Source organism: Rutidosis leptorrhynchoides, chromosome 10, assembly GCF_046630445.1.
Source record: "Rutidosis leptorrhynchoides isolate AG116_Rl617_1_P2 chromosome 10, CSIRO_AGI_Rlap_v1, whole genome shotgun sequence".
Classification (NCBI taxonomy): domain Eukaryota; kingdom Viridiplantae; phylum Streptophyta; class Magnoliopsida; order Asterales; family Asteraceae; genus Rutidosis; species Rutidosis leptorrhynchoides.
This window is the reverse complement of record NC_092342.1, coordinates 108,732,743-108,747,633: the sequence shown is the minus strand read 5'-3', so window position 1 is coordinate 108,747,633 and position 14,891 is coordinate 108,732,743. Positions and strand designations below refer to the sequence as shown.

The 14,891-nt window shown below is 32.7% G+C and overlaps 1 protein-coding gene across 1 annotated transcript; it reads right to left on the bottom strand.

The window, feature by feature from the left end:
• Positions 1-4,577: 4,577 nt before the first annotated feature.
• Positions 4,578-8,787, bottom strand: LOC139872484 (ADP-ribosylation factor 2). The gene is made up of 7 exons (XM_071860369.1): positions 8,670-8,787; positions 7,749-7,916; positions 6,612-6,682; positions 6,385-6,504; positions 5,379-5,497; positions 4,955-5,036; positions 4,578-4,857 (listed from the first exon to the last, which is right to left on the bottom strand). Exons 2-7 carry the CDS (start codon positions 7,894-7,896, stop codon positions 4,852-4,854), a joined length of 546 nt encoding a protein of 181 aa, XP_071716470.1. The 5' UTR covers positions 7,897-7,916; positions 8,670-8,787; the 3' UTR covers positions 4,578-4,851.
• Between the last annotated feature and the right edge of the window lie 6,104 nt (positions 8,788-14,891).

Here is a 14,891-nt window from a genome sequence, read left to right as displayed (position 1 = left end):
GGAAATCTTACTTGAAATTGTTTTCGTGTCATGATTCTGCTTCAAGAACTTTCAAGCCATCCAAGGATCCTTTGAAGCTAGATCCATTTTTCTCATTTCCAGTAGGTTTATCCAAGGAACTTGAGGTAGTAATGATGTTCATAACATCATTCGATTCATACATAAAAAGCTGTCTTATTCAACGTTATAAACTTGTAATCACTAGAACATAGTTTAGTTAATTCTAAACTTGTTCGCAAATAAAAGTTAATCCTTCTAAATTGACTTTTAAAATCAACTAAACACATGTTCTATATCTATATGATATGCTAAATTAATGATTTAAAACCTGGAAACACGAAAAACACCGTAAAATCGGATTTACGCCGTCGTAGTAACACCGCGGGCTGTTTTGGGTTAGTTAATTAAAAACTATGATAAACTTTGATTTAAAAGTTGTTATTCTGGGAAAATGATTTTTATTATGAACATGAAACTATATCCAAAAATTATGGTTAAACTCAAAGTGAAAGTATGTTTTCTAAAATGGTCATCTAGACGTCGTTCTTTCGACTAAAATGACTACCTTTACAAAAACGACTTGTAACTTATTTTTCTGACTATAAACCTATACTTTTTCTGTTTAGATTCATAAAATAGAGTTCAATATGAAACCATAGAAATTTGATTCACTCAAAACGGATTTAAAATGAAGAAGTTATGGGTAAAATAAGATTGGATAATTTTTCTCATTTTAGCTACGTGAAAATTGGTAACAAATCTATTCCAATCATAACTTAATCAACTTGTATTATATATTATGTAATCTTGAGATACCATAGACACGTATACAATGTTTCGACCTATCATGTCGACACATCTATATATATTTCGGAACAACCATAGACACTCTATATGTGAATGTTGGAGTTAGCTATACAGGGTTGAGGTTGATTCCAAAATATATATAGTTTGAGTTGTGATCAATACTGAGATACGTATACACTGGGTCGTGGATTGATTCAAGATAATATTTATCGATTTATTTCTGTACATCTAACTGTGGACAACTAGTTGTAGGTTACTAACGAGGACAGCTGACTTAATAAACTTAAAACATCAAAATATATTAAAAGTGTTGTAAATATATTTTGAACATACTTTGATATATATGTATATATTGTTATAGGTTCGTGAATCGACAAGTGGCCAAGTCTTACTTCCCGACGAAGTAAAAAAATCTGTGAAAGTGAGTTATAGTCCCACTTTTAAAATCTAATATTTTTGGGATGAGAATACATGCAGGTTTTATAAATGATTTACAAAATAGACACAAGTACGTGAAACTACATTCTATGGTTGAATTATCGAAATCGAATATGCCCTTTTTTATTAAGTCTGGTAATCTAAGAATTAGGGAACAGACACCCTAATTGACGCGAATCCTAAAGATAGATCTATTGGGCTTAACAAACTCCATCCAAAGTACCGGATGCTTTAGTACTTCGAAATTTATATCATATCCGAAGGGTGTCCCGGAATGATGGGGATATTCTTATATATGCATCTTGTTAATGTCGGTTACCAGGTGTTCACCATATGAATGATTTTTATCTCTATGTATGGGATGTGTATTGAAATATGAAATCTTGTGGTCTATTATTACGATTTGATATATATAGGTTAAACCTATAACTCACCAACATTTTTGTTGACGTTTAAAGCATGTTTATTCTCAGGTGAATACTAAGAGCTTCCGCTGTTGCATACTAAAATAAGGACAAGATTTGGAGTCCATGTTTGTATGATATTGTGTAAAAACTGCATTCAAGAAACTGATTTTGATGTAACATATTTGTATTGTAAACCATTATGTAATGGTCGTGTGTAAACAGGATATTTTAGATTATCATTATTTGATAATCTACGTAAAGCTTTTTAAACCTTTATTTATAAAATAAAGGTTATGGTTTGTTTTAAAATGAATGCAGTCTTTGAAAAACGTCTCATATAGAGGTCAAAACCTCGCAACGAAATCAATTAATATGGAACGTTTTTTAATCAATAAGAACGGGACATTTCAATGAGGAGTCAAAGTGAGCCCACACTCTACATCATAACTCAAGGTAACTCTGACACTTTCATTATTTCCTTGGATGTAGATGATCTTATATATACGGGAAACAATGAGAGAATGGTACAAGAATTTAAAAAAGACATGATGAAAACGTTCGAGATGAATGACCTTGGTTTGATGCGTTATTTTCTTGGCATCGAAATTAGTCAAGAAAATGAAGGCATCTTCATATGTCAAAAGAAATACACGAAAAATCTCCTGAAAAAGTTTAAACTTTACGGTTGTAAAACCGTAGCCACACCACTAGTTGCAAATGAGAAGATGAGAAAAGAAGATGGATCTGAGAAAGCAGACGCTTCAAGATTCAGAAGTCTCATCGGAAGTCTACTATATCTAATAGCAACAAGACCAGACATCATGTACGCAATGAGTCTGCTATCCAGGTACATGCAAAACCCTAAACAAATACATTACGGAGCTTCTAAAAGAATTTTAAGATAATTTCAAGGTACCATGGACTACGGAAAATGGTACAAGTCCACTATAGACTCGAAGCTTCAGGGATACACAGATAGTGATTGAGCCGGATCGGTGGATGACATGCGAAGTACTTTCGGATACACATTCACACTTGGATCTGGTGTATTCTCATGGACATCAAAGAAACAAGAAACAGTGGCACAATCGTCAGCCGAAGCCGAGTACGTCGCAGCCGCAAACTCATCTAATCAAGCTATATTGCTAAGAAGAATACTTGAAGATATGGACGAAAAACAAGATGAAGCTACACAAATATTCTGTGACAACAAGTCAGCAATTGCGATGGCCAAGAATCCTATGTTCCATGGTAGAACAAAACATATTGACATTAAATATCACTTTTTACGAGAAGTCTCAGCCAAGAAAGATATTGAATTACAATACTGCAAGACTGAAGAGCAAATTGCTAACATATTCACCAAAGCACTCCCAAGACCAAAGTTCGAGTTTCTACGCAACAGGCTCGGAGTAACCTCAAAAAATATTAAGGAAGAGTGTTAAAATAACAATATTTTTCTAGAGTAATCTAGATTAACTAATAGTTTAATTTGTAGAGTTAGATATTTTATGAAGTACTAACTAGAAGATAGGAGAATGTAGTTAGTCAACTAAAATATCATAAATCACTAGAAGAGTTTTAACCGACATGTTAGGCTATAAATTAGGAACAAGCCTTCCCAGATTGTTGTATACAAACACTCACACAATTGAGTTTAATAAAAGATCACTATTCTCAAAAGAAGTCTTCTCCATCTAATCTAATTTACAAAACACTCCCTTCATTATAACATTTTAATTAAAATAATCACTATTTAATTAAACAAAATTTACATCAATTCTAACATTTAATTTTCTATCAAAATGAGTGGTCAAAATGGTCTATACCCAATATTCATAAGAAACTTCCGTCTCTCTTTACTATCCGAAAACAACGGAATTAAGCACGATTGAAAGAAGTGCAGAGGAACAAGGGGCATGCTGTGTCAGAAAGAAGCTCCATAATGGTTGCTATAACACAACCGTAGGGAGTGGTCTCTGGTTCATGGGGTTGTTATCGATTATGATTAATACAAGTTATAGTTCATATATTTCCGAAGTCTTTTTCATTTGGAACAATTGAGTTGCAAGGCTTAATTTAACGTTTTGTAACAGTTACGTGTAGATCTTGCTTTAAGTTTTTTGTAATGTAACATGTAAATCCTCAGTTACATTGTATCACATCAACTAGTGTCATTGTCAACCATGTTTTCTAACAATTATGTATGGAAATTGATTCGTACACCACCTCAAATTTGCCATACATCACTAAATAAATTATTTGGACATTTATACCCTCCATTTGGTGGTGTATGACAAATTTGATATTGTAAAAGAAAGGGTAAAAATGTCTAAATATTTTATTTGATGGTGTATGGCAAATTTGAGGTGGTGTACGGATCAACCCCTATTATGTATGTACAGATCTTGCTCTATGTTTTTTTTTTTTTTTTTTTTTTTTTTTTTTGTAATTCAACGTGTAAATCCTCTAAAGTTCCCAAAACACAACAAGCGTAAACCATATATCGGCATCCATATTACTTGAGTCGTGTGCCATGTCAGCAAAATGTTTTCGTACGCGGACCTCGTCCATACATCTATTTAGACGAACAGGTCAAAATCTTTATCTATAAGAGACGGTTGAATTTAAAATGCAATAACCTTGTATAATAGACCTAATACTTATACGATCCATACCAAGTGTTTTGTATAGATCACATGAACAACAGGGACCACAACTCGACTGGTTTTTATTAAAAGACCTGGTTAGTTGTTATAGTCACCATCTTAGAAACTCGTTTTGTTGTGTAACACTGCATTTACTATGTCAAGTGAACAACTATACGACGATGTTTCAAGATTGTTCGGTGATAGTGACTATCATATATTGCCATATTTTATGCAAAATGAACTGCAAGCGTAGCATAAGAGCAAAAGTACAATCTAAGGGAAACATTTAAGATATTCAAAATTAACCTCTGTTGCAACTTTAGGAGTTTATGCAACAAAACCTAGACAATACTTTTAAAAGTACTTGCAATACAACCATATAAGTATTTCAGACACATTGCTATCACAAAAAGCACAGAGCTTTTTAACAAAGAAATCCCATAATTGCACACAACAGCTTAAACAAGAACAAGAACGGGAAAGTAGATGACGAGAATGTCACCAGTAAAAGCAAAAGCTCGCATCCAAAATCCACATTCACCATCACCTTATGCCTGTAACCAAACATACCAAAAAAACATGATGATCAAAACATAAGACAAAATAATAACAGCTTATATGTCAAGTAATGCTCATATGTAGATTACGTGCCTTGTTTGCAATGTTGTTAGAAAGCCAATCCAGACCCTCGTAAAGTCCCTCGCCAGAGGTAGCACAGGTGCTCTGAATGTACCTGTATTAAAAATTGATGAGGTTACAATATGATGAAACTATAAAGAACAAGCTAGAGGTGGCAATTTCAGCCCATTTATCTATTAACGGGTTGAATATGATATTGCTTCTTTCTAGCCGGTTGCAGGTAATCAAAGGTGTAAATTTAACCCATGAAACCGCCTCCTAAATCACGTTAATAGTATTAATTTTTAAACAATATAACTTTTGCAATCATAATACAGTAAGTATTATGCACAGGCCAACCCATTCAGCTGTACAACAAATTACCCATTTTGAGCTGTTCCCAAACCCGCTCACTTTGTCACGCTCTGCAAGAATCATTACATGGAGACAAAATTACCAGTGGCGCTGACGGAGGGAATGAAGGCCGAGTTTATCAGTAATTTCAGCAGCATTCATTGCATTTGGAAGATCTTGTTTGTTAGCAAATACAAGCAACACTGCATCTCGAAGCTCATCCTGTAAATAATATTGCATCAATAAACAAATCCAGCTCACTGGTAATTTTCACATCTAATATATCCCTATTTATTTATTATTGAGTACAGTACAATTAAGAATGTATCAAAACATACTTGCAACGTGATTCGCAAATTTCAGCTAGTTTTCATCAACTAGTTACAACTTTACAACAACAACAAAACCCAATACCACATAAGTGGTGTATGGGGGAAATGAGATGTAGACAATCCTTCCCCTATCCGAGAATAAAGACAAGTCATTTCTCCACCCAGAGTGAAAACACTCTCAAAATTAGAGAAAGTCATCCCTCTCTCTATTCGACGGAATAAGAGATTTTTTCCGAGTGGACCTCCGGCCAATAAGTAGGAAAAAAAATTTAGAAAAAATTAAATTAAATAAAATTGAGACGCCATGAAAATGATAAAATTAAATTTCCATGGGTTTTAAATCCTGCCTGAAAATTTAATTTGGGCTCTAGTTACAACTTTGCCACATCTAATACTAACGAATGTGTGAAGACATAGAATGAAGAGAAATGATAACTATGTAAGCCAACCAAGGTTGCAAAAATCGATGCTCGGGTAGTACTCGAATGTTGACCAAGTTTGACTTTGAACAATTTTGACCAATTTTCTGAGTAATCCCGAGTTTTGACCGATTTTCCGAGTAATCCCAAGTTTTGGCTGACTTTGACTGAACTTTGACCAAGTTGACAAAAAACCGAGTACTCGAGTACTCCCCGAGTTTCTGAACTTTGACCGATTTTCCGAGTACTCCCCGAGTTGCAAAAACCGAGTACTCGTCGAGTAATTCCAAATTCTGCAACACTATTCATGCTTTGTAGCCGGTATAATAAGCGATGTTTCAAATTAATGCAAAGTTACCTCGTTCAACATCCTATGCAACTCATCTCTTGCCTCAACAACTCTATCTCTATCATTGCTGTCCACCACAAAGATAAGACCCTGTGTGTTCTGGAAATAGTGCCTCCATAGTGGACGAATCTGTATATAGAATGTACTCCGTATTTAATTAGGCATCATATATCATTTGGGAATACACATGTTTCATTCAATATCAATCGAAACTAATAATTTAATAACATTCCTACCTTGTCCTGACCCCCGACATCCCAGACAGTGAAGCTGATGTTTTTGTACTCAACGGTCTCCACATTGAACCCTGCAAAAGATTTACAAACATAATCGGTGAGAAACTTGAAACGGTGAGAAACTTGAAACTGACACTATGTCCCTTGATGGAATGAAATTCATTTTAAAGCTGATATAACTTGCAGACAGCAAGTTAAGCTTTATATCAGAGAACATCCAAATTACATAAACTTCCAATGAAATTCGTCCTGCAACTCTGCAAGTCTACAACTATTTAGTAGTTTAACTACCTATTATAGATCAAGAGTGGACCACAAATTCATCTCTTTAAATGGATATGCCATTTAGTGCCACATACAATCAGATAGAGACCTGCCAAGGAGCGTTTACACACATCCATTTTTTATGACATTGAAAAAAAATATGACAGAGATAAAAATTAAGACATCTCACGACAACAAAGTACATCTGTATGAATGAGATTTGGAGCTTTCAGAGATGGGTTTTAATAAGTTGAAGCACATGGGGTTTGAAAAAAAAATGGTTTTAATGGCCTTTTGGAGATGGGTTTTAATAAGTTGAAGCATATAGGGTTTGAAGAAAAATGGGGCCGACTTGAGATAGGCATGCAGCCCTACATAGTTTACACATATGCTGAAATTGAGTGAAAACATTTCTATTTATATGCATGAATAGTAATCAATTTGTAAACAAGTGAAGTTGTAAACAACATCAAGCATAAATTATGCCATGTACAGAACCGTCACCTTCCTGATCACCATAGAAACTTGGTTGCATAATTTACAGGCAGACAGTATACAATATCAACATATCAAACTAATAGAGAAATTATGTTACAAAACAGAGCATGTCAAACACCAAAAAAAGAGAGATCTACTAAGCTTTGAGGTCACAAGGTAATTAACATAAGAAACAAAAATAATTTAAACATTTCATAAAGTATGGTCCTGAAGACCAATAATAATGCAGAAAAAGCACCCACATTAACATTCATATCAAGTTTTCATAACAAAAGAACCATGTAAATCTATATATAGGGAGAGTAACATAAATCAAAGCACTTTATAGGATATGTCACATATGATGTAAGACGATCTATGTAAAGAAAGACATACCAATGGTAGGAATTGTCGTCACGATCTCACCAAGCTTGAGCTTGTACAAAATAGTGGTCTTACCAGCTGCATCGAGACCCACCATCAAAATACGCATCTCTTTCTTGGCGAAAAGCCGGCTAAACAGTTTGGTGAATGTTAGCCCCATTTTATTGCTTGTGAGGATCCCTGCAATTAGTACAACGTTTCACATAAATATGTTACAATCTAATCAACACCAATTAGCATAACATTTATCCAGAATGTATTTAAATCATTTTAATCTTATAATATATCGATCACCAGTAGAAACATTTCTGGTATCCATATATAGGTTCAAGCTGAATACATTAACTGCCGCGTTGAAAATATGAAGTTATATTTCACAACATGCAGATCAGTATCATCAGTACAATATGAAATCAATGATCATGATATGTTACAAATCTAATCAACACCAACTGGATCTAAACAAAGCCTAAGTTCTAAATATAAAACCTAAATTTCATCTTTAAAATGATGGAACCTAATAAATCTCAAAGCTACGGTCTAGATTCTAGCTTAAAATACAGCCATGCAGCATAATTCGTATACACAGATCGATGAATTATACAGTAGATCCACGTTCTCAACCTATAGATACAGATCAGAATCTTCTCAACCTATAGATACAGATCAGAATCATACCGAAACGTAAACCTAATCGGTAGCAATTTGCAAATAACAATGAAAATAATTAAATATCAAAACAAATACCACAATTATACAGACAAACACGGACATATAAGCAGAATTTGTAGATTAATTGGACCAGAATGTTAATTACCGGATATTTGAAGACGGATGAAATAAAAATTAGTATAAGTAAAATATTCGTGATAATTTTTATGAGTTAAAGTCGAAAAATATAATAAAGGGAACTAAAATGAAGATTCGATTTACCTGAGAAAAAGCTGTTAAAAAAGAGGGATCGATCGAGAGGACAACGAGCGAGAAACAAAGTAATTTGGGATTTGTAACCCTATAAAACGGTGGGTGATACGTCAACGCCTCACTGGGGGGATCCGAAAATAAATTATTGATATTAATATTTAAATTTAAATTTAAATTTAATTTAAAATTAGAATATTAATATTAATATTAATATTAATTAATATTAATATTAAATTACATATTAGCAAAATATATAATTTTAATAATACATAATAAAAATATTGTTAAGATTTATTAAATTACTAGTGAAATGACTCGTGGAACCACGTATTTGTAAAAAAACGAAACAGTTTAATGATATGTTTTAAGTATTAAGTGAATATAAATACTAAAATCATTTAGTTTAATGAATCGTGGAAGCAAGGATTCCGACTAATAAACTTGTCGTTCTTTTTACAAACATATTGATATATACTTAATTTGGTCAGGATAAATAAACTACATTTATTCTCCCACCACCCTTTTTCAGTTTTCATCACAATTACTATTTTCCTTGTTATAAAAACCTACATTACAACCTTTTATTGAGACATGTATTTCGCATACATATGTAACTTAATTAATCCCGTAAAAGCGCATATTTGAAAAATAATAATATAATAATTATAATTATAATTATAATTATAAAGTTTGCTTTAAAATGAGTATTTATATTTTTAATAATAATTAATAGTAATAACAAATGATTTTTGAAATTTTTTCAAAAATTAAAATACAATTATTATATGAAAGTTGTACAATATGCTTCAAAGTTTGTACATGTATTCATGGTGTGTTTTATAAAAACTGTACAGTTTATTTTAGAGTTTGTACATATAGTCATGACGGTGTTTTATTATAAGGTTGTACATAATGCTTCTAATATTGTACATATGGTTATGAGAATGTTTTATCATAAAGTTGTACATAATGCTTCAAATATTATACCTATTGTCATGGGGTGTTTTATTATAAGGTTGTACATAATGCTTCATATATTATACAATTAACATGTTAATATTTTTATTAAATACAATTAATTATTTTAATGACATCATCATGGGAGGCTTAAATGTTTTTTCTATTTATTTTTGAATTTTTTTTAAACTTGCATAATTCTTATTTATGACATCATCATTTTAGAGATTTATATGATATTATAGATAACTACCTTTAGTGTGGCTTAATTAATATTCCACTTGTAGTATTATAAGATCAGATAAAGAAATTATAAACTTGAGAATTATATCGAAGAATTGGTGTACTCATTATACAAATTCTATTCATCTATAGTTACAACTAGAATGATTTCGGACCGCGCGTTGCGGCGGTTGCATTTGGATATACGTTGCTTGGTACCCAATATACTTAATGGCATACACGTTGCGGTTGGTGGAACATTTTAACGTCCTTTATGAAACTAACGTTGAGCGAGAAGTGAGTAAAATTTGCGAAAAAAGGGAAGAAGGGCTCGAACTCGGGTCTTTTTCCTTACGAATTCATGGACTTACCACTTGCTTTAGCCACGTACTTGATCTAGTTAGTTGGGTTTGTATAAAAAAAGCTCTGTTTCGAATATAATTAGTTGCATTTTGTTCGTAAAATTATTTCGAGTTGAATGGTGATGACGGAGAAACGTAACTCGGAGCGAAAAAAAAGATAATTCCCGTCAAAAATTTGGGTGAGATTTATTTAATAATTATTAATTATTATAATAATTGAAAACTTACAAATTACACTCCCCAAGTTAGCATGTGTACTCCTAATTTACCCATAAACATTTACACAATTTACCCCTCAACTCCATGTCTTTGTACACTTTTCTTCCCTAGTTAAAACACATGCATGAATGAATAACACGACCAAAATTTTGGTTGTATTTAGTAGATATGGAAATATATGTAGCCATAAATTTGCCTCGACTATTTTTTACTTTTGAGACTTGGGAGATGTCTAGCAATAAATATTGTCAGACACAATATATCATAACACTTCTCCTTAGATGACAATTTTGTTTGATCGGATTTTGACTATAATGTCTCGTTAAAAACCTTGGCCAAAGAAAAATCCAGTATGATAAAAACTTTGGACAAGGGAAAAAGAGTGCAACATATAGTTGACTCCCTGATATCGGCTAAAAAGTCACGTTTTCACCTCGGTATTAAGGTCTAAAAACTATAAAGTTCCGAGCTTTATCGCCAAAATACCCGCTTCGTCGGTTAAATTTGAAGAAAAAATAATTACGAAGACGGTGCAAAAAGAATCAAGAGAATCGGAGCCAAAACGAATATTCTAGAGCGAAACGGTGAAAGACAAGAAATCAAGTTACGATCCAGCGAATCAGCAGGCCAAACGGCTTGCCAAACGGCCTGCCTGGCTTGCAAACGGCCTGCCACATGCCCAGATCAAACGGCCTCAGCAAATGGGCTGGTGTGGTAAACGGCCTCAGCAAACGGCTTGCCAAACGGCCTGCCAGCCGTTTGCATGCAAAAATCAAGCTTATTTAAAGGGTCTTTGTCATTCATTTCAAAAACACACTTCAATTCACTTCTTTCTCTCTCTTGTACAATATTATTCATACTCTCAATGCTTTCATCTTTGTACGAGAAACCTAGTACCCGGAGAAGAACGCCGAATATTGTATTAGGAGCGGTCTAGAGTTTGAAGTTGTCACTTTTGTATTCAGAACTCGTTTAATCTACTGGTACTTCTATCCCTTGTCTTTATATAATGTCTTCCATTATTATGCTCTGTGATACTGTTGCCATGATTAGCGAGTAGTTATCTTTAGTGTATATTATGACGTAGTCAGTTATAATGCCGAAATTATATTATGGCATGTGTATGTTGTCAAAATGCTTTCCGATTATGCTTTGAACTCAATCGCTTTTTCAACTAATAGAACGTAGTTATTGGCTCTGTTATTGGGAAGTCACGAACCCCGATTCAGAGTACACTATCTGTGTCACCCCTTGGTAAGAGAAGTCTATCGGATACAACGTGAGTTTGACTGAGGCACACCGGTTGTAATAAGTTCACCAAGCCTTGGATTCCGACTGAGGACTCTTTCGTAGTGAAACATCTAACTAGACCCCTAGTACATTGTCGGTCCTAGACCATGCTAGTGTAGTCACCAAGCATATAAACTTCGTACGTGCATGAAATGTCCCGTTCTTATTGATTAAAAACGTTCCATATTAATTGATTTCGTTGCGAGATTTTGACCTCTATATGAGACATTTTTCAAAGACTGCATTCATTTCAAAACAAACCATAACCTTTATTTCATCAATAAAGGTTTAAAAAGCTTTACGTAGATGATAATCTAAAATATCCTGTTTACACACGACCATTACATAATGGTTTATAATACAAATATGTTACAACAAAATAAGTTTCTTGAATGCAGTTTTTACACAATATCATACAAGCATGGACTCCAAATATCGTCCTTATTTAAGTATGCGACAGCGGAAGCTCTTAATAATCACCTGAGAATAAACATGCTTAAAACGTCAACAAAAATGTTGGTGAGTTATAGGTTTAACCTATATATATCAAATCATAATAATAGACCACAAGATTTCATATTTCAATACACATCCGATACATAGAGATAAAAATCATTCATATGGTGAACACCTGGTAACCGACATTAACAAGATGCATATATAAGAATATCCCCATCATTCCGGGACACCCTTCGGATATGATATAAATTTCGAAGTACTAAAGCATCCGGTACTTTGGATGGGGCTTGTTGGGCCCGATAGATCTATCTTTAGGATTCGCGTCAATTAGGGTGTCTGTTCCCTAATTCTTAGATTACCAGACTTAATAAAAAGGGGCATATTCGATTTCGATAATTCAACCATAGAATGTAGTTTCACGTACTTGTGTCTATATTGTAAATCATTTATAAAACCTGCATGTATTCTCATCCCAAAAATATTAGATTTTAAAAGTGGGACTATAACTCACTTTCACAGATTTTTACTTCGTCGGGAAGTAAGACTTGGCCACTGGTTGATTCACGAACCTATAACAATATATACATATATATCAAAGTATGTTCAAAATATATTTACAACACTTTTAATATATTTTGATGTTTTAAGTTTATTAAGTCAGCTGTCCTCGTTAGTAACCTACAACTAGTTGTCCACAGTTAGATGTACAGAAATAAATCGATAAATATTATCTTGAATCAATCCACGACCCAGTGTATACGTATCTCAGTATTGATGACAACTCAAACTATATATATTTTGGAATCAACCTCAACCCCGTATAGCTAACTCCAACATTCACATATAGAGTGTCTATGGTTGTTCCGAAATATATATAGATGTGTTGACATGATAGGTCGAAACATTGTATACGTGTCTATGGTATCTCAAGATTACATAATATACAATACAAGTTGATTAAGTTATGGTTGGAATAGATTTGTTACCAATTTTCACGTAGCTAAAATGAGAAAAATTATCCAATCTTGTTTTACCCATAACTTCTTCATTTTAAATCCGTTTTGAGTGAATCAAATTGCTATGGTTTCATATTGAACTCTATTTTATGAATCTAAATAGAAAAAGTATAGGTTTATAGTCGGAAAAATAAGTTACAAGTCGTTTTTGTAAAGGTAGTCATTTCATTCGAAAGAACGACGTCTAGATGACCATTTTAGAAAACATACTTCCACTTTGAGTTTAACCATAATTTTTGGATATAGTTTCATGTTTATAATAAAAATCATTTTCTCAGAATAACAACTTTTAAATCAAAGTTTATCATAGTTTTTAATTAACTAACCCAAAACAGCCCGCGGTGTTACTACGACGGCGTAAATCCGGTTTTACGGTGTTTTTCGTGTTTCCAGGTTTTAAATCATTAAGTTAGAATATCATATAGATATAGAACATGTGTTTAGTTAATTTTAAAAGTCAATTTAGAAGGATTAACTTTTGTTTGCGAACAAGTTTAGAATTAACTAAACTATGTTCTAGTGATTACAAGTTTAAACCTTCGAATAAGATAGCTTTATATGTATGAATTGAATGATGTTATGAACATCATTACTACCTTAAGTTCCTTGGATGAACCTACTGGAAAAGAGAAAAATGGATCTAGCTTCAATGGATCCTTGGATGGCTCAAAGTTCTTGAAGCAAAATCATGACACGAAAACAAGTTCAAGTAAGATCATCACTTGAAATAAGATTGTTATAGTTATAGAAATTGAACCAAAGTTTGAATATGATTATTACCTTGTATTAGAATGATAACCTACTGTAAGAAACAAAGATTTCTTGAGGTTGGATGATCACCTTACAAGATTGAAAGTGAGCTAGCAAACTTGAAAGTATTCTTGATTTTATGAAACTAGAACTTTTGGAATTTATGAAGAACACTTAGAACTTGAAGATAGAACTTGAGAGAGATCAATTAGATGAAGAAAATTGAAGAATAAAAGTGTTTGTAGGTGTTTTTGGTCGTTGGTGTATGGATTAGATATAAAGGATATGTAATTTTGTTTTCATGTAAATAAGTCATGAATGATTACTCATATTTTTGTAATTTTATGAGATATTTCATGCTAGTTGCCAAATGATGGTTCCCACATGTGTTAGGTGACTCACATGGGCTGCTAAGAGCTGATCATTGGAGTGTATATACCAATAGTACATACATCTAAAAGCTGTGTATTGTACGAGTACGAATACGGGTGCATACGAGTAGAATTGTTGATGAAACTGAACGAGAATGTAATTGTAAGCATTTTTGTTAAGTAGAAGTATTTTGATAAGTGTATTGAAGTCTTTCAAAAGTATATAAATACATATTAAAACACTACATGTATATACATTTTAACTGAGTCGTTAAGTCATCGTTAGTCGTTACATGTAAATGTTGTTTTGAAACCTTTAGGTTAACGATCTTGTTGAATGTTGTTAACCCATTGTTTATTATAACAAATGAGATGTTAAATTATTATATTATCATGATATTATGATATATAATATATCTTAGTATGATGTATATACAGTTAAATGTCGTTACAACGATAATCGTTACATATATGTCTCGTTACGAAATCATTAAGTTAGTAGTCTTATTTTTACATATGTATTTCATTGTTAATACACTTAATAATATATTTACTTATCATTTAACATAATTAACCAAGTGTATC

Coding starts and splice junctions, on each gene's coding strand:
- LOC139872484 (XM_071860369.1), bottom strand. CDS start 7,896: ATGGGGCTAACATTCACCAAACTGTTTAGCCGGCTTTTCGCCAAGAAA. Junction 6,505..6,611: donor ATGTCGGGGGTCAGGACAAG/GTAGGAATGTTA, acceptor TTCTATATACAG/ATTCGTCCACTATGGAGGCA. Junction 5,037..5,378: donor TCCCTCCGTCAGCGCCACTG/GTAATTTTGTCT, acceptor TTTTTAATACAG/GTACATTCAGAGCACCTGTG.